Source organism: Lissotriton helveticus, chromosome 7 (genome assembly GCF_964261635.1).
Source record: "Lissotriton helveticus chromosome 7, aLisHel1.1, whole genome shotgun sequence".
Classification (NCBI taxonomy): domain Eukaryota; kingdom Metazoa; phylum Chordata; class Amphibia; order Caudata; family Salamandridae; genus Lissotriton; species Lissotriton helveticus.
Window position 1 is genome coordinate 246,860,174 of NC_136068.1, and position 27,148 is coordinate 246,887,321.

The following is a 27,148-nucleotide window of genomic DNA, read 5'->3' on the forward strand; positions in this document are numbered from 1 at the left end:
TTTCAGATAGTAGGAACGCGTGTGCTGTGACGGATCTCATCGAGTGTGGGCCTTGATCTACTATAACTCCTTTGAAGAGGGGTGATTCTTTACAGCTGGGGCCATAAACTACATCTGCAGGGCTAGCTGATAGCCTAGGACCGGCCTGGACAATCGGACACAGCAAAAGGAGTGTCAGAGGGTGCGGTAGTGAATAGGGCGAAAGGGAGGTGTCGGGCGGGCACAGGGTGCGATTCTCAGGGAAGAGCAGCGCAGATGGGGGGAGGTTTATTACCCATGCATAAGACAGAGAGCGGGGGTGACCACTGCCTGGGGGAGATGCTCACGAGGGTGGGGAGGCATGCCAAGGATCGACAGCGTGCAGAGAGTGGGTCTGGTCAAGGCATCTAAAATGACTGCCGTGCACGACAAAAGTGTGGCATTTGAAAAAAGGCAAGATGGCGCAGACAATGTTTTTCAACACTTCCTGATTTCCTTCGAATCGAACGTTAACAGACGTTGGGGCATATTACCAAAGTTAAGCGATATTTATCCCTAACGATGCTTAGCAATGAATTTTTTACCGCTATGCATCGTCAGAAATTATCACAGATAAACCTTGCTATTATCAAGGTTTATCGCAAATGCGATAAAAAACGACCGCAATGCATTAATATCGCTGAAAACTCAGCGATATTCATGCATTACCGAGCTAATGCTCTTAGCCATGTTATCCACCTCCCATTGGATAACATGGCTAAGAACTGCTCAGGGCAGGTGGTAGCTTTGAGATATTTGCGCAAATATCTCCAAAAGTTGGTAATAGGAGATAGCGATGTTAGCGACTGTTTCCAGTCGCTAACATCTTGGCATGCCCACTTTGCATGTCATTAGTGATAAATATCACTGACATGCAAAGTGGGGCCCAAGATGGTCACTATCTCCTACTAGCGGTCGCTAACTGGTGTTAGCAACAGCTAGGTAATACAGAGATAATTTTATCTCCGAAGCGGAGCGCTGTTACAGATATATATCTTTTTTTGAACGTTAATTTCTCAAAATCCACTGAAGCACATATATTGAGACCTAGCAAAGGCACATCGGGCTACCAGTCCCTACAATTTTGCCAAGTTTCGTGCAAATCCATTCAGCCGTTCGATTATTATAATTTTTTTTTTTTTTGCCCCGCGGGGCCCTTTTAAAACCTCCACATCAAACCTAAGAGGTCAAGGAGGATCTACTATGCCCCCTTATGGTCATTTGCCCCTTCTCTTTGGCCTCCTCTTGTCTCTCGATCCTACCGAGAGACAAGATGGCGGCCGCTACGGACTGTTTGGAATGTTTACAGACGCCGGAGAACCAATCAGCTTCGCTTCACAAAGCTCCGTAACACGAAAAGTACGCGAACTGGAGCGCTGCCCGGTCCGCTGTTACAGATATATATATCTTTTTTTGAACGTTAATTTCTCAAAATCCACTGGAGCACATATATTGAGACCTAGCAAAGGCACATCGGGCTACCAGTCCCTACAATTTTGCCAAGTTTCGTGCAAATCCATTTAGCCGTTCGGGCTAAAAGTGAGGCCAACCGCCCTATGGAAAACTCAATGTTAAAAACACGTTTTGGGACCCCCCCTTTTTTCTCGGCCCCCCCCTTGACGAACCCCCCCCCCCCCCCAAATTTTCAGGGGCTGCTCAGAAACAAATGTTCCATTTTCCTGAAAATTTCAGCCAATTCCGTCCACAAACGCCAAAGTTATTAGACATAGGATTTTTTCTCTATGGGATTTTTGAAAATTCTAACTATACCTACTGGCGACCGCCAGTAGGATATATATATATATATATACACATACACATACACACATACATATATACATACACACACACACACACACACACACACTTTCACAATTAAGGTCTTTTTCGACGGGGGGGGGGGCCCACCAGTATGGGCAATTTTATTAAAAACATTTGTTAGAAGTGGGGCCCAGAGATCTGGATTATCCAAAAACAAAACAATTGGGGCACCATCAGGCCCCGGTGCCTTTGCAAGTTTACACTGGTTTAAAGCATATATAGTTTCTTCCAGTTTAAGTAGTCGTTAATTTGTGGCAGCCTAGTCACATGTAAGAGCGAAATGTAGGTGTTCCATGGTAAAAAGCCATTACAGCTGTAGCACAATGCCTGCTGTGAGAGCCAGCAGCCAAGGTAAAAGTCAGGTCACAATTTGCAGTATCAACAAAAAATGTATCCTTTTCCTTTGGATCTGCCATTATGAATTAATAAATTGCAGAAATACTTACGATAACATGATAATTTTGCATACTAGAGGTAATTACTGAAAGCTAGAATTTCTGCATGATTGTACGCATTGCACGATTCTCCTAGGAACCAGTGGAGAGTGTTACTTTAGGCCGTTCCTGTATGTGGTAGTAGAGGGGCAAGGCCAATTTAAATCAGCCAGCGTAGTCTGTTGTACACTGTAGGCCGACAAGAGAATGTGGCCCAATGGCTAGAGTGGTCACTATTGAAGCTGGGGAACCATTGCAGAGTCTCGGCAGGGACTCCACATATTGCGATTCTGGGCAAATCACGTAATACTCCCTGCCTAAATAAATCAATGTGCCTGCCTCTAATGAAACTGGTGGTCATGTAAATTGCTCAGATACCGTTTACTATATACACCACCACCACAAAAAAAAAAAAAAAAAGCTAGAATGGTGATATGATACGCATACTGAGTGCCATTGGGAGGAGGGGGGGGGCAAAATAAAAATAAACACAAAACATACTAGCTAGTGGAAGTAGCAAATTATAACATTGAAAATAATCCCATGCAAGGATTGATGCTAATCCCACTTAGGTCAAGCAGTGGGTTCGTTTTCTGTGCTCACATTTACAAGCTAACAGTGGGACCTTGCACTGAACAGAGGACCATAAGGTACAAAGGAGCTCTGCAGAATATAGGTGTCCTCTTATACAGGATGTTGAATAAAACGCAAGAGAAACTTCTTAAAACTGCAACAGTAGTTTATTATTCAACACCTAAATATAACTTATTTATATATTACTACCATATATTAAATATATTTAAATAAAATTTTAAAATGTATTCACATCTAGAAGCAAGGACATGTTATACTTTCATCCAAACGAGTCCGGAGCATCTCAGCGTGTCAACCTACAAGACAAACGGACAGAAAATTCAGTAGAAGTACTTACTCGCCCACCCAAAACTCCAGGCAGACGTCATGAAAGCATACTCATGCTCAACTGACCATTCTACACCCGACATTTGTAGAAGTGTTCTCCCAGCAGAAAAAAACCAAACACCACCAGTGATGACTTTAGGGCAGTGCAACCGCAATGGGGGCTGATTAAGGGGGGGGGGGGGGGGGACACAGGCACTGTGTTTAACATTAACTTGTTATTTAATTAACCCCGGGCGTAGTGTGCGGAGTGGGGCTCCGGAGCTACGCGAAGTGGGCACAGAACTACGCCCACCCACGCACTCCGCGTAGCCCCACTACGCGCCGCCCGCCTCCCTCCCACCCTCCCTAAATATTTGCACATGAGTATCTGAAATGGCGGTGTGAATCCAGGGACGGCGATAGGGAGCCCCGGGGACGCGGCAGACAAGGTAAGTGTATTTAAAAGCTTTCTATCCTTTTATTTAAGTATTTAGGGAGGGCGGCGGGTGGCGGCCGACTACGCACCGTCTGCGGAGCGCGCGTAGTGCCGCCTGGCTACGCCCGCTACGCAAAATGCGTAGGAGACGGCACTACATGCACTCCGTGCATGGAGCGTAGCTGGCCGCCCACCCTTAGATTTAATAGCATTTTACGCAGTGTTCATTGTGCGTCCAGATTGGAGGCAGCAATATAATTTAAAGATGACTTTTGTGATTAATGTTCCTGCTAGAAAGAGATCAGAGTTTTGTCTAGAGGCAGTTTTGACTCGCCATAAAGAAGCCCAGATGGTTACTATACCTGCAGCAAAGATCGGATCTGTATTTAATATGTGAGGGAGGCGTTATGGAGCGATGAGGGGCACCTTACCAGGTGATGTGAGGAGGTCAAAGTGGGGGGCTAAAAACAAAAGAATTGTTGAACCGGGTGTCACCAGCGCTAAAGCCAGCCCTGAATACCACTACAGAGCTGTGCATCCCTGCTCATATTAAACAAAAACCTGGAAGAGCAATGACATCAAGGTACATTATCCAGATGTTTTAACAAACTTTAAACTTGTCACAAATAACTCACCCACGGGTCTAGGACATGAAAGTGTGGACAGTGTCCTCGATACTGGCTCTGCAGATTGGGCAGTGTTTTAATCTGGGGGCACACCCCATACACACTACCAGATGGCCACAGGGAACAAAGACAACGGAAACCTGGCTGTCCCTGCATATCTTGCACACTCGCTCTTCCTTTAGCTGACGCAACTGGTCCTGTGCTGTTGGTCCTAAAATATTCAGAAAAAACCAGTTTTAGTCTAACCCCAAACATCTTGTCCTTTCCTCAACCCATCACCAAACAATTATGCCAAAGCAAAGAGGGGTGGTGTTCAAACATCCAGATTATAAAAACAAGAAAACTCACAAACCACCACACAAATCACAACACACGTAACACCAGATGAACCCCATTGTAATATCAGCACTAACTCTGGAAGTGATAATGTAACATACAAGAAAAAGGTGTTCAGTGCATAGAATCCCTCTACTTTAAGTAAGAACCTATTCATGGGACCTGGTTGATCAGAATCAAAAAAATAAGAATCTGTGATTGGCAGGTTGGTAACTAATTAATGGGCAGTCCTCTGCCATCATGGTCATGATGCAGATCTGGACAATAGTCGTGCCAACTAGCACAGAAGGTCTTTTTTTCTGAAGCACTTCAATGAGTATAAAAATGGATGGGCAAGATCACTCTGCCAAGTTAAAAGAAGAATGGTTTGAGTCCAATATGCTACTTCCATGTAGCCCACCCCTCCATTGCAGTTACCAGTTGACCATAGTCCATTTCAGTTATGCCTCATTTAAATAGTACTTGTGCTGCAATTAAGAGCAAAGACTATTAGTTCTTCTAGGTCTTCTTCAGCCGGGTGCTCATTAACCAGACTTCAAGGCTTTCTGGAAACTATGCAAGGCAATCAAGGCTTGCTCCCTACACCCGATCCCAGGACCACACCCATTCTTCTTAGAGCATGGGACCTGAACCTGGGACCTATATTGACAAGTTAAAGTAAATATAAATCATAGGAGCCACTCTGCAAAATTATGAAATTTATTGAATTCTGCAACCTACACGCAAGTGTATTAAAATATTGCGCTCCAACTCTGTCTGACATCTACTAGCTGGAATTCAGTGTCCACTTGGACTCACTTCCTTAAAGATTTTATACTTCGCTTATCATCCCCATTGTGAGAATTTGCTTATTTGTACAATCCCCCTCCACCTTAAGAGATGAAATACTAAAAGTTTCTACTCTGCCATTGGTAATAAGAAACACTGGAGGGGAGAGTAAAATCCCACCAGTGGGGTGTTTGGTACATAAGCTTTAGGACAGGATAGGGTTCGGAAAAGAAGCATGGGTAGGATTACATTTGATGAGGGACAGGGACAAGCGAACAGATAGGCAATTTGCAATATATAAAACATGGCTGGCTTTTTGCAGTTTTATATAGCTCGAACTCAACTGTAAGGTATTGGAGCACTGTACATGAGCACCTGTTACATTACACAAGGACCCATTCATTTTTGATAGGCATTAGGAGATGAAGGGATTTGCCCAGAAATACAGGAGGTTGAGCCAACAGACTCAAACCTGGGTCACCAGTTCCAAAGCTGGCACCTCTGGCCGGTATACCACTGTATTTGCATGACCAATAAGTGCCAATTAAAACCATTATTTGTTACCACAACCTCCCAGCCACACTTGTTTTACCTGCAGCCTCCAATTTAGCAGAAGCATATACTGAGCTGGGGTTTCGAGATACTGGTTCTGGTGAAAGGACAAACAAAAGGAGTTCTTGAATCTGCCAGGTTTTAAATCCAGCCTCAAAAATCACTGTTACCACCCATCCTCCCTCTATGCACAACACCCAACGGACCCCTAACAAATACTTACCCAGCATGCTCAGATAATGGCTTTGCTAACAGAATAACTACAATCAGAATAAAGTAAGGTAGATAAATTCTGTCCCATCCTGGACGACAAGACAACTGATATATTAGACTTTCTACCCTAGTCTAAACAAAGAAAGAGAAAATGCAACATGCTCTAGTGGGGTGTGCAGAGTACATGGGACATGCTGGAATCCTTTCAGAACCCACACTTCTTACAAGGAGGATTTTTTTGTTTAATTGGGATGCCTACTGTCAGACAGTTAAATTGGATCATACTTGGGCCTGAAAAATCGCCAAGCACGCCTACCCCACCAGTTGGCTATGTAGGATGCATCTCTCAAAACACTGAATCGTTATCCCTGAACAAGTTAATGAATTAGCGGAAAGAACGCAAGAGCACAGAAAACACACATTTGCTCTTGAATGGGTTTTTCCCAAGGGGCATTTAAAGGTGACCCTGAATTAAAAAAACTGTAGCTATAGTTAGCCAGTGCACCTGCACCTGTACTCAACAACCTATAAATACAGACTGTTTAAAACAGTTACACCAACGCAGATGACGCAAAGTATATGTATCGCGAAAGTAACAGTCCTCTGAACCCAAACTCTTGAATGTGGAAAGTGAGATAATATACCCTGCAGGAGATTCAGATGAGGACAACTTTACCTTCACTACATGAATTGTCCATGTCAAAGTCCATGATCTCTTGGTCACTGGGCAAGATAAGAGATGTGAAGGAACCCCAGGGTTTCACAACCATTAATGCACTTTGCAGCATCTGTTGTGCCGTCTGCTCGATGTGGCCCGCGATGACAGCCTGCATCAGCGGCGAGTTCAGATGATCATCCAGCCACGATTGAGCGACAAGAGATTGAGAGGAAGGAGCACAATCAGGAGGCTGAGCAGGTGAGGAGCCGAGCCCTAGAAATTATCCAAACAAAAAGGTAGCACATTCACATTTTGTAATTTTAATATTTTCAATCTAAATAACTGCAAGGAGGCATAGACGTCTAGAGAAATCTTACACGCGAAGACCCAAATGGTGATAGATAGGCTGGAGGGAAAACCTTGGCAAGTCACAAGATTGAAAGAATGGTTATTTTGCCTTCTTCCCAACCACCAACACGAATACAATGCTCTCGTAACAGCCAGTCTCTGAAGATCCTGTTGACATTTGTATTAGCCAGAAGAGTGACAGTGCCACCATTTTGCTCAATTAAATGGGTGTGGTCCCTTATGCAACTTAAAGCTGTACTAGAGCACCTGCAATGGTGGACCATATTTAGGCACGGGGGGGGGGGGTAAATGGAGGTGTCACAGGGGATAATGATCCAGCCATTTAAGGTAGTCAGAGAGACCGCTAAAATCCACTGGATTGGAGTCCACCCACCACGGTTTCCACCTATAGCAGAATTTGAGCACTTTCCTACCAATCAGACCACCATATGCATAGTTGTCTCGACGGGAGCAATTTCTGCATTTAGACACAGTCAGATGGGCATACCATCACGCAAGGATCAGTTTGTGGCGCTCAAATAAAAAAAATTAAAAATCCAGTTCCCCTGTACCTACAGTGATAGCTTTGACACCTGCAGGGGGACTTTGTTCTAGCTCTGTGCACCAGTAATGGATGCCAATTAATGGAATTAGCTTACACTCCTTTTCTCAAAGCACTCCAACCCCTGCCTTGGAGGTCGCCATCTGTTCAGAGGAGATCAAATGGCTCCTACGAAGCGAATAGGAGCCTGCATCTTGGAGGGGGAGAAAGGGGTGGTCAACGAGTGAGAACGCCTCAAGTTAAACTGGCACAACTTGGGCGAAACCTTTGGTGCTCACTGAAATTCGAGGAGATCAATCAATAGCAGTTCGTTACCATGGCTTTAGTGCTCAGGCCTTTCCTAGAGTTCAGGAAAAATAAAAAGTCAGTAGTCCATACAAAGCCATGGGTGCTTCATGAAATTTGAATTGCCAGACAAGTTTGCTGCAGGGGAGACTGGGGTTCATGGGCAAAAGGGGCGTTGCCCTGCCACCCTCTGGGAAGAGGCAAGTACAGGCAAAATAAGACTGCAGTTTAAGAAGTTACTGCTTTGAGGCAGTGTCGTGAGTCTCCTGGATGAACTCTAATCAACTTTGAAGATGTCCTACTACACAAGCAACAGGAGTGTGAGGATTTAGTCAATTTGCAGGCACAAGCTACAGTGTGTTGGATTAGAATGCCATGGGTCTAGTTGCTTTTGGGGCACAAGAACAGTGGCAGTGGAAGGGGTTGTAAAACTCCATTCACTTAAAGGACTATGGGTGGGACAGGCCGTTGAGGACAAGGAGGGAGTAGGTGGCAACATTGTTGATTATCCCAGAGGGTGAGGCAATATGGGGGCTGCTTCCTGGCGTCAATGTGTGGTTAGTACAGCATTTTGTTTCACTTTGAAAACATTATGAAGCGGAGTACACAGTTCTCCAATAGACTACAGAGGCCCAAGAAAAGGAAGGAACCAGCTGTGGACAACAATTAAACAGGCAGACGAAGAGTTAATTGTGCAGTTTAGCCACTGCATAAGGAGCAGCACCACATTTCCCCCCCCCCCCTCATTAACAGCTACAGAGGGAGTGAGGTTCTTGATGGGCCTAGTCTGTATGCAGCTTGGCAGACAAAGGCTCATAATGAACTAGAGTGAAAGAGGGAAAGGGTGAAAATATGGATGAGTGAAAGGATGGATGTAAAGATGGAGTAAAACAATGGATGAGTGAAAAAGGCAGGGCAGATGGATAACTGGCAGGGCATATGGATAACTGGAAGGAAGAGTGAAAGGATAAATAGATGGATATACGAGTGGATGGAATGATGGATGTGCCAGAGAGGATGAGTGATGAGTTTAAGGATGGATAGTTTGAGCAAAACGGTGAATCGATAAGTGAAAGGAAGGATGGATGAAGGGGTGGATAAGTTGAAGGATCGGTTTGATGGATGGAGTCCTAAAACCAGTGATGCCACCTTTATGGGCTCCACAGCTACACTACACCCTCCATGTTTTGTTGTCCATTTGTATTGTATGGAGATTGAATATCATTTCACTCCAGGTTCACTCAAAATAAAATGAAGACCTGCTTTGGGTCCAGCAACAAACAGAGCGCCACTAACATGGATTGCGGACACAGTTGTATGAAGGCGACTGCGCCATTCCAGCACTGAGCAGGTCAGTGTGACTAGGTGAAAGTTAAAGTGAGAGAGTCAATAAAGGAGTTACTGAGTGAGAATGAGTGACAGTAAGAGAATGTCCGAGAATCAATGAGAGAGGGCGAATGACAAAGTAACTGATTGTCTTAGTGTGCCTCACACACAGTATCAGAGTAATTCACAATGAGTGAGAATGTGTGGAACTGAGTGAGAGTGGGTCAGAATAGAATTAGTGAGACTGCATGAATTATAAAGACTATGCGAGTCTGTAAACTTAGGATGTTATTTACAAAAGACCTGCACTGCCAGAGGGTCACTTAGACACTCTGGGGATGCAAGCCTCTCAGCCACATCTATGAGGCGCAAAGCCATCCTGCATGGCCTCAGATAAGAGTAAAACAAGGCAGAGCAAAGAGCTGCATGCCTCACTGCAGCGAGGAGGCGTTCCATGGGCATTGCAGTGGGTGTTCCTCTGCAACACCCATGGATTTTGCGGCTGCCCCATATTTACAAAGCCACGTAAACCTGGGGCAGCACCAAAGCCTTACACATCCGCCCCCCCCAAACAGGCTTAATGAGGAGAAATGTTTATTTCTTCTAGTTTTCCCACCCTTTCCCTGTGCTGCAGAATGCATCACAAAGAACAAGGACAATGCCTCCATGGATTGTTTTTGTACAGCAATGTGTCACTTCCTGTACAAATACCAACAACTAGATAACAATGGGTCAAAACAAACAAACTATTTGTAAACTGAATATGTAAATGAGGGATACATCCGACAAATCCACCAAGAAGGTGTCACCGTTAAATAAATGTTCCCATCAGATTACCAACCTGTACCGCCCTGCATCATTTGGGATCCTTCACCCTGAAGGAAAGTGGTTTTACCCACAGTAGAATGGACTGATGTAGCCCAATCTAGTGAGTGTCACAAATGTGCATGTGGTATACTATAGTATCAGGGGGTAAGCCGAGTAGCAGTGCCTATGTGAAAATGATAAGTGCTAAGTGCGTCAAAATTCTTAAAATTGGGTGGTGGAAAAGGAAAAAGCAATTTTAATATGGTCCTATCCACTCCCAATAGTTAAAAACAGTGCATAGTAGCGTCAAATAACTACTAGTGTTGTAATGTGGTCGACATGTTTCTGCAGTTCGTATGAAGCCTCGAGGTCTTCTACTGCTTCCTCAGGACCTTACTTAATGCTACTGCATATTGTGAAACAAGGTGTAAAAACTTTTAATATAATATCACCTGGAATTCGCCTGATGAGGTAGTCCACAGAACACCCAGTGTCAGAGAAATATGTAACAAGATACACAATATATACATAGTGAGTTACAAATAGTGGCAATATCTTAGTATATGCATTATGTGCATTGCCAAATCAATTTTTTGGTCAAGGATTCGGTTCTGGTAATCCAGTCATTTGCCATCATATTAATTAGGCAAGACAATTACTTATATTGTCACTTACATATGTTTTAGGGAATGCACTCTCCACCTCACCTGGCTACAGCTCAGGTAAAACGGAGCACCGCTCTAAAAAAGACAAGAGAAGGTAAATCAGGGAAGGACTCAATGCTGCCTCTATCATCAGTGACGAACAGTATTAGTATGATGTCTAATAATAATAATAACCACTAAAGCATGTGTTCTGCTTAAAGACTCAAGGTGACACATGTGGGTTAGGGGCGCTGTTTCCTTGTAAGTCTCGAATTTCAAACCAGCAGCCCAAAACCACAGCTCGTTATTGAATCGCGTGTCTGAGAGAGCGCCATAGACTTATAGTCACGCCCTTTCGATTTCGCTACTCCAGTAGTACCGTGCTCGGATAATTTCAGAGTATTAATTACAGCTATCAATTTTTTTTAATAGAGTGGCTGCTAGTCGATACAATGCCTGGGTGTCAGCCACTCGTACCATGCCACAAAAAACAAGTTGCGGAGTCGACCCCTGTTAGGTGTTTACTGGTAGAGTTTAAGCAAAGGGCTGATTTCCGCATTGGCGTTAGATTCCCAACGCGCTAAAGCCGAAGGCCAAGGAATACGTAGCGCTGGGTGCCATGAATATATAAATGAGCAGGGTAGGCGCTTACCTGTCCGTCGGTACCCCGGACATCCGTCTAGGCTGTCTGGAGGGAGGTACTCGACCGGACAGGAAGCCGCCATTCATATCCACTACTACGTGAGTTTCGTGTCACGTGATAATGTGATCTACGTCCTCACCTCCAGAATGTCTGGGAATTGTAGTTTCCAATCAACCCGCTTTCCAAACGTAATTTGTTTATAGAGTTGATATATATATTTGGTCTTGCTGTCATTAATGGAAACTAAACCATTTCTCCGTATGAGCTTAGGGGATGATAAATGCATCAATCGTATAGAACCGGGGTTCCCATTGAAATCAGGTGCTCTCTCGGTTTACAGCAATCGTTAGAATGTTCAAATGAACAATTGCGGTTTAGGAATTTGAGCGGTCCGGTTGTTTTTACCCCACGATGTAAATGAATCGGTTGGTGCCAAATCGACATTCTATGTGGAGAATAGAGTGTCATAAGTGTCACAGCCATAGACACTCAAACTCAGATTTCCTAAACTTTGTAAAGCCAGGATATGTTTCCCTGGATATATTCAGCAGGTAAATTCAGATTCATCAGTGTCAGAAGGTCGACAAAAAATAATGTCAATGTGACGCTAGGAGTCATTTTGCATAAGGGCGTCCAATCGCAGAGTGTAAAATGAACGATACTATATTTGTTAGTATCAGTAATGATTGGTCCCAAAGACTATCACAGTGACATCCATGGGATATCTTCGTTAAGTCCCGTTTTGTTTGTGTGTAATCTGTACACCCATTTTTGTTCACGTTTGAAAAGAAAGGTGTTTATATCTGTTATGAGGTGAAATCATTGGTTGTTCCAATACAGTCCATCGTAGATCTGTTGGAAGGTGGTGTACTTGGATAAAGTGGTTTGTAAGTCTTGTGGCTTGTCTACCACAATGTATTGAGCTCTTGTGTTCTGATATACGTAGCTTGACCTTCCGGGTCGTCATCCCCACATACTTTGTTACATGGACAGGTGATCAAGTAGATCAGGTTCATGCTATTACAATTTGTGAACCTGCGTTGCTGCCATGGTTGGTCTGTGCCGATGTCAATAGTCACAGATCTTGATGTCTGGGGACAGGCGGCACATTGGCCACATGGGTAATGGCCAGTGACTGCGGGCATATCCCATAGAGTACCTATGGCTCAGGGAATTTCGTTTTTGGGCCGTGTATGGACCAATTTGTCCTTTAAATTCTGGCCTCTTAAAAGCAAAGAGTGGGGGAGGCAGTCTGTCGTGACCTGTATTCAAAATGCCCCAGTGTCTTTTTATTATCTTCTTGATTTGATTCGACTGTACACCGAAGGTGCAGACACATGTTAGTCGATCTGTTCTGGGTTTAGGTGGTAAGACTTCTAATAGACTGGCTCTGTTATTATTCGAGGCTCTCTTTTTCGATTGTCGAATTAATTTCTTAGGATACTCTTTTTCAAACAGATCTGTCAGGCATTTTGCATGGAATTCAAAGGAGGTTCGTGTCAAACAGTTTCTCTGAATCAAGAACTGCCCATAGGGCAAGTTGTCACGCAGTGACTTCGGGTGACAACTGTTCTAGTTGAGCAGGGAGTTCTGCGCCATTGGCTTACGATATAATTCTGAGGCCAAACCAGTAGGGGTGCTCAAAATTAGCAAATCCAAAAATGCCAGTTTGTCGGCATTGTATTCCATAGTAAACTTCAGAAATTGATTCCTCTGATTAAGCCAGTCATGGAACTCATTCAACTGGTCTATTGTTCCTCGCCACACAACGAAAATGTCATCTATGTAGCGTTTCCATGTTCGCAGACACCTGAGATGAGGATTGGTGTCTGCGAACACGTGCTCCTGTTCAAAGCTGTGCACGTACAGATTAGCAAGACTAGGGGAAAAAACGCAGCCCATGCTAGTCCCGCTAATCTGCAAATACAAAAACTCCTCAAAGCGAAAAAAGTTTTTGGTCATAGCCAGAGTGGCCAATGTCATAAATAATCTAGCAGGTGTTATTGAATTCAACTCCCTATTCGCTAGCAATCCCTCAATCACCTCTAAGGTCTCCATTTGTGGAATCGAAGTATATAAACTTTCGACATCGAATGACACCAAGATATCAGTCTGTTTATTAAATTCTATGTCAGGCAGTAGTCTCAAGATATCCTTGGTGTCCATCACGAATGTAGGCATTTCCCTTACCATGGGTTTTAAGAAGAAATCGACAAACGTCGATAAGGGCTCGAGTAGAGACCCTATCCCAGATATTATGGGACGACCAGGTGGAGGGCGTTGGTTTTTATGAATTTTGGGTAATTGGTAAAAATAGGGTGTTTTAGGGTTAAGAGTGCGAAGGTACTGACCCACCTTATTGGTAATCCACCCCTCTGCAAGTGCTTCCTCAATGTGCCCAATTTCAATAGTTAGTCTTTCAGTTGGATCTGATGTAAGTTTAAGATATGCCCTTGTATCGTTGAGTTGACGGAGGCACTCGTCTCGGTAAATGTCGGTATCTAAGAGTACCACTGCACCCCCCTTATCTGCGGGTTTTACCACAATAAGAAGATTGTTAGCCAGTTCATTCAGGGCTTCTTGTTCTCTTTTTGACAAATTGTAAAAAGGTCTTGGTTTGTTTTTGAATAAGTCTTTCAAATCATGGTCCACCGCCTCCTCAAAGGTTAGCATTTTCGGGGGTAAACCCAATACTGTGGGATTGAAGGTCGAGGCCCTTTTCAAGCTAGTGTTCTCATTAATACGGATATTCTCTAGTCCTTTGTTCTTATCGGCAAACAGATAGTGGAGTCTAATCTTCCTATAGAATTTGCCCATTTCAATTTGGGCAAGGAATGGATCTGTCATGCTAGTAGAAACAAAACTTAGCCCCTTGTTTAGGACTTGTTCTTGGATGTCGCCGAGTTGGTGGGAACTCAAGTTTATGACTAAACTGGTCCTATCGATGTCCCTGCTTGGTCTTGGACTATTCTCTTCCCACTCCGCAAGTCCATGGTCTGTGGAGGTAGATTCCAACGGACCTGTGTTTGACGGGGGTCCCTTGACGGCACCGCCCTCTCCTGCCTGACCGTAGTCTCCATAGAATTATGGTGGGCCATATGGATTCATCATTAGTGGATTGCTGTAAACAGAGAGAGGACCGGATTTCAATGGGGACCCCGGTTCTATACGATTGATACATTTATCATCCCCTAAGCTCATACGGAGAAATGGTTTAGTTTCCATTAATATGACAGCAAGACCAAATGTATATCAACTCGATAAACAAATTACGTTTGGAAAGCGGGTTGATTGGAAACTACAATTCCCAGACATTCTGGACGTGAGGACGTAGATCACATGATACGAAACTCACGTAGTAGTGGATATGAATGGCGGCTTCCTGTCCGGTCGAGTACCTCCCTCCAGACAGCCTAGACGGATGTCCGGGGTACCGACGGACAGGTAAGCGCCTACCCTGCTCATTTATATATTCATGGCACCCAGCGCTACGTATTCCTTGGCCTTCGGCTTTAGCGCATTGGGAATCTAACGCCAATGTGGAAATCAGCCCTTTGCTTAAACTCGACCAGTAAATCCCTAACAGGGGTCGACTCCGCAACTTGTTTTTTGTGGCATGGTACGAGTGGCTGACACCCAGGCATTGTATCGACTAGCAGCCACTCTATTAAAAAAATTGATCGCTGTAATTAATACTCTGAAATTATCCGAGCACGGTACTACTGGAGTAGCGAAATCGAAAGGGCGTGACTAAAAGTCTATGGCGCTCTCTCAGACACGCGATTCAATAACGAGCTGTGGTTTTGGGCTGCTGGTTTGAAATTCGAGACTTACAAGCAAATAACAAGGAAACAGCGCCCCTAACCCACGCTTGTCACCTTGAGTCTTTAAGCAGAACACATGCTTTAGTGGTTATTATTAGACATCATACCAATACTGTTTGTCACGGATGATAGAGGCAGCAGAGAGTCCTTCCCTGATTTACCTTCCCTTGTCTTTTTTAGAGCGGTGCTCCGTTTTACCTGAGCTGTAGCCAGGTGAGGTGGAGAGTGCATTGCCTAAAACATAGGTGAGTGACAATATAAGTAGTTGTCTTGCCTAATTAATATGATGGCAAATGACTGGATTACCAGAACAGAATCCTTAACCAAAAAATTGATTTGGCAATGCACATAATGCATATACTACGAAGATATTGCCACTATTTGTAACTCACTATGTATATATTGTGTCTCTTCTTACATATTTCTCTGCTGACACTGGGTGATCTGTGGACTACCTCATCAGGTGAATTCCAGGTGATATTATATTAAAAAATGTTTTTACACCTTGTTTCACAATATGCAGTAGCATTAAGTAAGGTCCTGAGGAAGCAGTAGAAGACCTCGAGGCTTCATACGAACTGCAGAAACATGTCGACCACATTACAACACTAGTAGTTATTTGTTGACGCTACTATGCACTGTCATTAACTATTGGGAGTGGATAGGACCATATTAAAATTGCTTTTTCGATTTCCACCACCCAATTTTAAGAATTTTGACGCACTTAGCACTTATCATTTTCACATAGGCACTGCTACTCACCTTACCCCCTGATACTATAGTATACCACATGCACATTTGTGACACACTAGATTGGGCTACATTCTACTGTGGGTAAAACCACTTTCCTTCAGGGTGAAGGATCCCAAATGATGCAGGGCGGTACAGGTTGGTAATCTGATGGGAACATTTATTTAACGGTGACACTCTTGGTGGATTTGTCGGATGTATCCCTCATTTACATATTCAGTTTACAAATAGTTTGTTTTGACCCATTGTTATCTAGTTGTTGGTAGTTATAGTAGCTAGGGATGATAATTCGAGGTCGGTAAATATTCCCTTGGACACTTTTTGTATATTTACTTCCTGTACAAAACCATCCTGCCAACAATGCAGAACAAGGGTGCCTGGGTTTGCGCTAGGCACCAGATTGTACACGGGCTTAAAGGACAGGAATACACTAGCTCGTAGACATGGTGCATTCCTGCCTTTGAGACAGACTTGTAGGGCTGCCAGATGCCAAATCTTTGCTAATGAAACCCTGAGGGAACCCTTCACTTGACTTCTATTGTACATGGTGTAAATTTCAGCAATTCAGGGTGCATTATGCCATTGTGCAGCCTAAATGCTTGAGAAAAACAATTAAGCAAACACCCATCAGCCGGGTTAACTTGAATCCAGTGGCTAAGTGAGCAAGGTACCCAAGTCTGGGTATACCCTGCCAACTTAGGGTGAAAAAAGCAAACACAAGGAGAAGGATGGATTGCTGAAACGTTCCCGACACTCAGCCCCAGTCACAGATCTAGGTTGAATCCATAATTGTTCTTTAGCCCTCTTCACCACCCCAGTTCTGACCCAGCCATATGCAAATCAGTCTTGACACGGCCTTATGGCCTGGCAGTTTGGGCTGGACTGTTCCCATTGGACGCAGGGTCAAGACTGATTTGAATATGGGTGGGTTCAAACCTGAATGGCATGGGAGCAAAAAAAATAATTTGATTTAGGCCCAGAGCTCTGTACTGGGGTGAATGGAGGACATTGTTTTGCATTCTGGCCAATTGTTTTTTGCATTTGAGAAAAATGCAGAGTAGGCATCAGAGCTGTAAAATTGACAGCCTCTAAAACCCACAGAAAGTTAATAAAAGATAGAACTAGTTAGAAATATACACTGTTAGTTCTGATGGGACTCTTTGAGGAAGCCACATAACCATCAAGCTTTACAACACTACTGCCCATTACTCCTCAACTCACCTAGGCGCGGTGTGGTGCTCCTTCCTGTGCTCTGCTGATCAGCCTTCTGAAAAATATGGGATTGGCTCAAAGTGAATTTCTAATCCTTTACAACTATCATTTTAACTCCCACACATTCCTCACAAGCTCTAGAGTGGCTCATAGTGGACACCAAAGGCCCAAACCGGGATAGTTACTAGCAACAACTGGCAAAAGAATAAGCTTTACCAGTTCACCTACCCACAAGCGGCGATTAGATCCACAGCAGACTGATTTAGTGTACCAGTTAATTGAAACCGCTACAGCAGTATCAAACTATGCCCCTTCTAATTTAGCAGCAGATTTTTCACCCTTCATTGGAAGGCTTCTCACAGGGATGCTCTTCTGCAGGAGCAGGCTCATAGTTGTGCCGCACACAGTATGCAACTTACCGGAGACTGTGGACCTTCACAGTACTGCTCCTGGACAGCACGGATGAAATCCGGTCCCATTTCTTGCTTCAGAAATGCACACCTGGGAAGAGTACAGAAACCGGTTGAGTAAAGGCTCTGCATACAGAGAAGCTGAACCATTGATGGGATAGGTTCCCAATAGCATGAACAATTAGCAGTTGATCAATGTAGCAAGTCACAACTTAAAATGGGAATAATGGTCAACAAGTGCTTTGGTGGGAATAGAGTTACAATGACAGCAGGATAAGTTCTCATGGAAGCTTGAGGTTCAACAAGAAACAACAACTGGTGTCTAGAAGATAAGATAATCTATCACCCTTCTAGCCTAGAATGTTTTAACCCATCTGAAATCCAGCCAATTCCCATAAAGTTCAGATTCGTCACCAGCAACATTTCCAAACCACCCCACAGCTCTCCAGGACTCACACCCTCAGTCATTATCTGCATTTAGTCCTGCTCATCTTAACTTTGGCATTGCTTTAAAGATGTAAAATCAACCCTATCAGTCCCCTTTCCAGTCCACAGCCGACCAGCCAATGTCCTCTGGCTGCTCCTCCAGCCACCCCCTATAAGCTGCAGGCCAATTAGCCAAGGATAAGTCAGGCAGTCACAGGCCAATTGAAAACTGCATATAATGGACAATAGGACGATCTCAGGTTCAAAGTAGGGAACTTGCTGAAACCAGACCATGAATTCCATCTCAAATTGTGTCAGGCATTTTCATTTCTAAAACTAGAATATTAAATCTGATCAGTATCTGGATGGGGGGGGGGGATTAAGGGGCATGTATAGGGAGACCAGAACCATCACTGGTATTTTCACATAAAAACGAGTAATATTGGAAACATTGGATGTAATCCTTTGAACAGCAAACCAAAGGGCCAACTAAAGTATTCTCAAATGAGGCAAAAGATTTGATCCTAGTAGGGACCTTAAGCCACTCTTGAATCCGCAACTATGCACTAAATATTCCTCCTCAGACAAGGGGGCAAATCCAGACCAGAAACATGCGAAAGGTTGTAAATAGACCATGTAAAATAATTCTAGGCCAGGTTACCCAGTTTTATTTTATTTATTCAAAGTTTTATGTAGCGCGAACAAGATCTTTACAGATATCAGAGCGCTTGACAAGGTAGGGGCAGTAGGAATGAACAGAGGTAGTGGGAGCAATGTAGTAGTCACTAACATGAAAGGATAATAATAACATACATAAAACATATCAATATACAGTCAGGTAAACAAGTAATATGAGACGGCACAAGTCATTGATCCCACTACAGAGGTGTTCAGGTACACCTTGGGTGTGTGGAAGGCTTATACCAGTGTTTTAGTATAGTCATCAAGTAGAGGTATAGTGCCAAAGGACAAGGTGAGCATTGACACAAGGCAATGCAGAGTCTCTGATCCAGCACCTACAAGGTTCAGGAGATCTTGGCCAGAAGGATGGTTTTCACCTCTTTCTTGAAGAGTGCAGTGGAGGAGATACGCCTTGTTTCAGGAGGGAGCGCATTCCAGATCCTGGGTGCCATTCCTGAGAAGGAGCGCTTGTAGGTTCTCTTTCCGGAATCTACGGGGTTTCAGGAGTAGATTTTTTGAGCTTCTATTGGATCTCGAACCTCCTGATATAGACAACTTTTGAGCGAGGTAGTTGGGTGCATTGTGGTGCACGGCCGCGTGTGTCATAACTGCAATTTTTAGTTGTATTCTGGCTTCAAAAGGCAGCCATTTTAGGGACTTTAAGTCTGGGGAAATATGCGAATGTTTTGAGCCAGTAATGAGTCTTGCGGCAGCGTTCAGGGAGGCTCTTAAGGGTGCTGTTGTGGATAGCGGGAGTCCGCTGAGGGCCACAATTCCGTAGTCTATTCGAGGGATGACTAACGCTTGTACAGCAGTTTGGAAGTCTTCAGCAGGGAGGAAGGGTTTGATATTCCTTTTCAATCACACTGTTGAACCTTACTCTTAACTTTATACTATCTTTCACTTGGGATCATTCCCACTCACCACTCTTGAGCACTCCTTTGCACGTTCTTTTTGGATCAACCACTTTGAAATTCTATTGTTTTTGCAGTTAAGCTTCTCAAACATGACCGAATAAAAGCGTTTTGTATACCTTTGGCTGTTGCACATTTTGTCTAGTGATAAAATTGTACATACTATTGGCGGATAATTTATAAACTCAAAAGGATTCGATGGTTATAATCGATTTATGTTATGTATAGGATTGGTTTGAGGACCATTGTTTTTTTGTATTGAAATATACCCCAGGTCCACAAACTGGTATTGGGTTACTCCATTTTTTTTGTAATGGCACCTTGACCACAGGCAGGAGTTCAGTTTGTCAGTGTATTTATGTTCTATTCACTAGGGGTTAAGTAACGGAAGTTGAAGACAAGCCATTCCACACTCACTGTGCTCACTTACCTGGGAAAGCTTTGGGCATGTCTCTTCCATGGGTCATGGTGCCCCTTCCAGTTACTAATCCCAGTACTGCAGTAGAAACACCTTACGAGGTCATCGTAACCTGCAGAAGACAATGCTGGTGAAAGAGGGAATTGCTTAGAGATACCACCCCATGGTAACAGCCCCCAACATTACAAACAGTAATGTTTTCCTTACTGGCAGTGTCTTAAAGCAGTGTCTTAAAGCAGTATTGGCTGACAAGGACCATATACACTATTTATGTTTAGGGCTTTGCTATTTGAAATATCGGGACTACTTCTATTTTTGACAAAGTAAATACTATTAACTAAATAAGATAATAAATGCACATAGGACCAATTCTGGGCCCCATCTATACAGCAGCTGTAGGCTGTACATTTGCAATGCATTATTGCATATAGGAGTAATATTTTCATAGGAATTTTAGTCTTACCAAATAACTTGCATCGAAAAAGTTGTAAACATTTAATGACATGTACCTGTGAAAAGTACATTAAAGGATTTTACATTGGTCCTAAAACGCGCAGTGTTGAAAGATTAGCTTATACAACTCATATGTTTAATCAAATGAGGTCTAAGATAAAAGCAGCAAGCATGTCGCAGTACCCAGCTCCCAGGGTTTTCCATCTGAAGCTGATAGATCTGCTTAGCAGACATTAGGAACAAGCATTTGAAAATGCAATAGGCCTGGCATTTGCAAGAGTTCAATCTATTGGCACTGTAAAAGACAGTGACTTTTATTCATCGGTTTTGATAATTAAGACAAATAAAATACATTGTCATTTACAATGCCAATAGCTCAAATTCTTGTTAATGAAAGACCCATTCCATAGCAAAGAAGTATCCGCCATTTCCCGGGCTGCATGTAAAGTGAAAGTGCGCATTACATGCTGAATGTTGCAGGAAAGCATGTTGTGCCTGAAGTAGGAGAAGCTCACGGACTAAAGACATACTGAGTAACAGAAGTAAAAGTGCCAGTCCTCGTGGGAGTCTACAAATGAAGACAAGGTGGTACTAAGGAGGGACTAACAAGCCTATGAAAGCAGAAGCTAGCTTTTACAGAGGACAATGACACAAGCCACTGAGTTAAGTCTGCTATAGAATGCCTCGCAGCGCAAGCGCCGCCCAGGCTTGACCCAGAAGTACTGCATCCAAGGAAACAACGTTCTACTACATGCTTTAGAAGGGTTGATGCGTGTAGCTCCAAAGCACACCATAAACGGGGGTGTAGTGTGAGAACCCCATAATTTCCAAGATAAGAATTAGAATGCTTGAAGTGTGTTTTGGACTGAGAATAAGTGCAGTATGCGAGACATTCTTTACCAGGGAACAAGGCAAACTGCGGCCCAATTGACTAATTTGTCAATTCACCAAACTCGCGTGTGATATTTTCTTTATTAGGAATAAATTGCTTTGCTGCAGTAGTAGCCCTAAATAAAATATTATCAAATAACCATAATCTGCAGGGTTGCAGGCATCAATGACTGAACGTGTTTAAATACACATGAGCTGTGTGGTCATGAAGCAAAGTTTGAAAAAATAAAATATGTATTATATTTATATACACATAAAAAAATAATTGTATCAGAAACGGTGCGATGACCGATGAAGTAACATGCTTCACGTGTGACAACTCTAGTTAAAGTAGTTCTTTAAATGATTGGTTGTACAAGCGACAACAATATTCAGACTTATGAATGATCAGTTGGGAAGGAGTTGGATTCGTTACAAAAGGGGGGTATTGGGCAGGTCTGTGCCCATAATACAGCCAAGGCAGTTTAACTTTAGCAGATCTACACAACTTTAACCGAATATTTGAGTTTTACAGATCGTCTGGATTTCAGTAACATTGGCTATGCCGATCAAGCGCCTTTAACATAAAGTCGACATCTGCCCAGCAATTAGGGAAAGCTTGAGGAAAACACAAACACTTTGGTTTGTTCATACACCTCTTTGGGGTTAGGATTTCCTTAAGTGCTGCGCATTTTAGCCTGATCAGTGACCATGTTTTAGAGAGATGCAAGTCTTGCCGAAAATAATTCATTACGTTAAAAATAAAAAAATAAAGTGTAATGTGACAGCTTTTAGGGACAGGATCAGTAATAGTGAGGCTTTAAAGGGGACCAGCAATTGAGGCTCGACAACGAATGCAAAGAAACGCCAAACACCATAAGAGAAGGTATAAAACAAGGTTCAAGTTGTTAGAAGCAGTGTCTGGGTGCAAGTGCCCAAAACTAAACTTTACTCATTCTGGGGCCTTGCTGAGTATGACCAAGGTTTTTGGAAATTCTGCAAGTGTTAACCAGTTATACAGATTGAAAAAGAAAAGGATTGTGTTTGACTGGACAAAAGATTCAGAAAGGCTACGAGAGTCATGAATATTGTTACTGCCACAGCCTTTAGTATGTTAGTATTAAAATCAACGCTGATAAATGAGGAGTCTAAAAAGGCTATGTGTAGTATTTTTTGACTGATCAGTAGCGCAGTGGTTGTTACAAGGTGAACTCTATAATCACTTTAATGCAGTTGGGGAGTTCAACATTCAGTTCTTTTTTGTGGTTTTACCTTTTGTTAAATTGTACCACAAACCCTTAATGCAATTGTAATCCAAGGTTTCTGCCCAGGATTTCCTGATGGACAGAAGGGTCAAGGAATAGGATTATGGTGCAGTAAGCGGGAGGACTGAATGATAAAGTTGTAGATTGTTGATCTATTATAGCTCTGGTAAACGAAGGGAATGAGAATTGAAGTAAAGAGACTTCTTGGGGGGGGGGGGGACGACTTAATATGCAAAAGTGGAGTACAGCACTAGCAAGAGATTAATTGAAGGGTAAAGAGGCAGAACATGGTCCACACAATACATTCTGAGATGGGGAGAATTTGGGAGTCAGAGCAAAGTATTGTGAAGACTATTTGAGGTGGTAAGATTACTCCTGATGAAGTGGGAAAAAGAAGTCCCTCCAAGCCTGCCAAATACACGACATTGGCAAGGAATGTCGCCAAAACAGTTCATACATGTTCTTAAGGTGCATGGTGAAACGCTGTTAAAAGAACGGGTTTAGATTGTGAATGAGCCACTGCTGACAAATCTAAAAGAAAGCGTGTGAATGAGCCACTGCTGACAAATCTAAAAGAAAGCGTGTGGCACCTTTGTCACCAGCCAGTCCTTCAGAATTGGATTGTCAAGGAGCATTTATTTGTTTCCAGCTTCTGGAGCAAGGTCTCGTGAAAAAGAAGACTTGCTCGGTTTCAATCATCTCCTGTAACCACTAACCCCATATTAAAACTAGTTTGTTGAAATAACATGCATTTACATGACATTTGAGTAGAAGATTGACGCTTGCCTATGTGTTTGACTAACCAGTAACTCAGAAGTGATGCTAAAATGGCCGTAAACTGAAATTCTTTAGTGCGCATGAGTCTGCTGCATCTATGTAGTATGACGTAGCTATTGCTTGGAAGGAACTTTCTGCACTTGCACAGTAGCTAACAAGATGGCCACTTGAAACTCACATGCTTGCTGAAAAACTAATTACAACTATTCTACTAATGCTGGAAGAGTAATATTAAGTGAACGGGATTATAGTAGAGATAAGTGGTATACAGTGAAACCATTTATTTTTGATCGTAACATTTGTCTAACTTTCAATAGTGCTCATTATGGGCCTGGCTTTGTAAGCCACAGTCTATTCCCTCACGTTCTATGGCATGCGTGGTGCAACGTAGATGGAAGTCGCCATGTTGATCGGTCAAAGCTGAAAATTGTTACTTTCACAGTAACCGGAACGACAGTCCACTGAAATGCCCGAGAACTACTGTATTTTTTTCCCTCCCTAAATTGTGACAATTACATTGTGAATACAGGTGGGAATAAAGGCGGATGTATAAAACTTAAGGGGTGGGATTTTAAACAGAACTGAAAGAAATATTGAGAAAATAAGCATGGTGTGATGATCACCTACCCTTGCCTGTCCAATCAGGAGTGTCATAAATTTGAAGCATTAATGGGTGGTACTAGCATACAGAAATGTAAAATTAAGGTAGCATTAATTAAGTTAGCTAGCTAGAGACCAGGATGCTGTCAGAGTGCACAGAGAAGTCCCAGACGGATGCAGAAGAATTGCTCAACCAATTATCTTAAGCAAATTTATAACAACGCGGAAGAATCTCTAGGAGGAATAGTGTCAGAGGGGTGCTATGCAAGAGTCGGTGATAGAACATTGCATTGAACACTGTCCTGAATCCCTTGTTTGCCAGACCTTGCCTGGGGGACCCTTTCCAATTCCTAGGCCTGGGAGTTGGTTTCCACACCGGTTGGACTTGGCCCTTTTGGCAGGTTCACCCTTAAAACTTTTGTGACCTGATTTTGGTAGTTTTTGGGCTCTGCGCACTTTAGCACTGTAGCCCAGTGTAAGGTGCGTATGCACTCGAGTGTGTGTGGAGAGATTGGCCTGCCCTCCCATAGGAATGCATATTGGAGTGTGTCCATGGTAATTCCTGGTATGAGAGGAGTGCAGGCGGAGAGTTTAGAATGTATGAACTAGTGAGAATAAATGCTGTGCGCAGATTTATGGTGACTGGTGGAGAAATGCCACTTTCAGAAGTTGGCATTTGAGTGCTATGTGTCTGCATGCATGATCTGAATTGCATGTCTGGCTTGTACGTGATAGGGGTTGGATGGTGTGGGTGGCTCCAGGAGACAGGGTGAGTCAGCCCAGTGATGAATAGAGAGATCTGCATGCAGATGGGAGGGAGGAGTTGCACCTGGGACCTTAATAGGGCTGTGCCTTTCCTCCACAATGCCCCTTGGTGTGTCTGATCACTGAGCCCCACTTAATAGGGAAGAGGAGCCTGGTAAACAGAGTGCTCCAAAACTAGTTACAGCTGGTTTCCCAAGCCCCGTGCGGTGTCGCAAAGGAAAATGTCCTATAAAACAAGGGGCTGTGACCCCATGAAAATGTTGTTCTGTTCCCGACTTGAGGGGGGCCTGCTGCGGCTACTGGGCTCCAGGAAGAATGGCCACTGGGGACTGCCTCCCTGCTGGAAGGCCCTGTGCGTTGGCTTACCTGGGACCAGCCCTTTGCCCTTTGCCCCCCCCCTACACCCTGAAGGGCTTACTTTGGACTAAGCGCCTAGACAGCGCTATATCTTTTTATTGGAGTGCTGTTTATCTTTCTTTAAAGAAGCGCTGGTGGCCTGCAGCATGAAGCTGCAGTGTGTGGGATTCACCCACAGTGCCCCTGTATTGTAGAGGACAGACTGTACTACAGCCCTTCAAGCTGACCCTCGACTGAATTCTTTACACAGATCAATACCCACTTGGACCAGACTCTGAAATCTCCTAGAGTCCCCCCTGCCCTCAGCTGACACGTCCGGCCTCCATAGGGCTGTCAAACCCGCCCACCCCGACACATTGTCCCGTCGTGACCAGTCTATGACTGCCATAACTGACACGCTTTTAACTTTTTTTTAACTTAGCTGCCGATTGAATTTTGAACTTCATTGGATTTTAGCCTGCATTTAAAAATGGTTTGCTACACGTACCCGAGGCTGCTTGCTGTTCTCATGCCAGTGCACCCCAGTCCATCACGGCAAGTGCCGTTTGTACAGAGGGTGCTGTCTGCACTCACTTCTGGGAGGGAGCTGTTTCCGGGTGGTGAGCGGGCTAGTTGCCCAGGCCTCACACCCTTCATAAACCAATAAGAGTGGACACGTGCAGCGGGCGCGCTGCCTGCGTGCTGAAGGTGGCCAAATGAAAGTCTGTCTGCGCCTGGCCCGGGCTTAGGGCCAGGACCCCCACCCAAAGTAAAATAAATCCAGTTAGGCTAATTTACAGTAGCAATGAAATACTTAAACTTAGGACTAATCCACACTGCCCTATACTAAACCCGCTGTCTGATGTTAAACACTGCTCAAGTGGTCAACTTCTCTTCAACTATACGCTGAGTGAAACGTTAACTCTGCATTGCCCGCATGCCAGTAGGGCAGCAAATAAAGTGGTCAAAGCAGCCCTACTCAATGCACGGTCTTTAGTGGAACAATATGAAGTAGCTAGCCTAATTGTAATATACAGCAGGTCTAGGTCGTGAGTTTCAGAGACTTTGGCAGATGAAGCCTCAGATGTAGATCTGGCACTGGCTCTCCCTGGGGGGTTATACAATAATTTGTGCAGATAGGAAAGGAAAATGAGGGGGATGGCTAGCCATTATCTGCAAAGAAGACACAGGCTAGGGGCTCAGCTACATGTAGCAGCCCGACTGCGAGACCTTATTCCAGATTGCCATTACTAAAAACTATACATTTGAAAGCCTTCTGCTTTATAGATCGTCAAAGGCGAAACCCCCCCCCCCCGGCAACGACTACTTGGTCCTTTCCTAGAGTCCAGTATAAAAAAGGGGCAGATTATACTATACTGGGGGACTTTAACCTACACCTAGAAAAAGACAGATAAAAGCACGCTATTAATCTCGGACAATGGCCAGCTGTTTCCCCGACACAAATGGTCCAGCAGGATACACATCGTTGGTCATACACTGGATGCGATTTTCTCCTCCAAGACGAATATTGATATTATTCGGTCCCATGGTCAGACCACAAAGTCATAAAATGATACTGGACGATAGAAGTAAAAACAGCAAGGGCAACCCAGGTAAGGCATTCTATCTACCAGGACTGGGCTAAAATTGACACTCAATTTACAGGAACAACTCTATGACCATTCCAGAATTAGGCTCAGATAGTAGTGCAGCCACCGATCAAGTAAACACCTGGATTAAGTCAGCAGTCTCAATTGCTGCCCCCATAAAAAAGATAAACTGAGGAAAAATATTTTAGAACCTTGGTTCTTGGAGAGGCGAAGGTTACAAAAGCAGACTTGTAGGAGGGCAGAAAGGAAATGGTGGGTCAACTATGAGGTAGAGGCTAAAGAAACCTACTGTAGGACTTTGGCAACTTATAAAAGAAATTAATAGTTGAAGAAAAATGTGCCCATTTTACAAAGAAAATAAGTGAGGCTAACAATTCTAATAAAGAACTGTTTGCCACAGGTAAGAAGTTGACAAATCTCACCTCAAACAAACAGAGAAGGTAGCACTGTACTATGTAAG

The 27,148-nt window shown here is 43.7% G+C and overlaps 1 protein-coding gene across 1 annotated transcript in view; it reads right to left on the reverse strand.

The window, feature by feature from the left end:
* Nucleotides 1–3,005: 3,005 nt before the first annotated feature.
* The window catches only part of LOC144769028 (baculoviral IAP repeat-containing protein 7-like), a 31,032-nt gene continuing 6,889 nt past the window's right edge, over nt 3,006–27,148 (reverse strand). The window contains exons 3-9 of the mRNA XM_078653026.1: nt 20,025–20,124; nt 17,583–17,664; nt 17,173–17,218; nt 6,781–7,044; nt 5,932–5,988; nt 4,245–4,446; nt 3,006–3,163 (exon numbers count right to left, since the gene is read on the reverse strand). Coding sequence (XP_078509152.1) covers nt 4,253–4,446; nt 5,932–5,988; nt 6,781–7,044; nt 17,173–17,218; nt 17,583–17,664; nt 20,025–20,124 — 743 coding nt within the window. The 3' untranslated portion in view covers nt 3,006–3,163; nt 4,245–4,252. The remainder of the gene's footprint in view (nt 3,164–4,244; nt 4,447–5,931; nt 5,989–6,780; nt 7,045–17,172; nt 17,219–17,582; nt 17,665–20,024; nt 20,125–27,148) is intronic.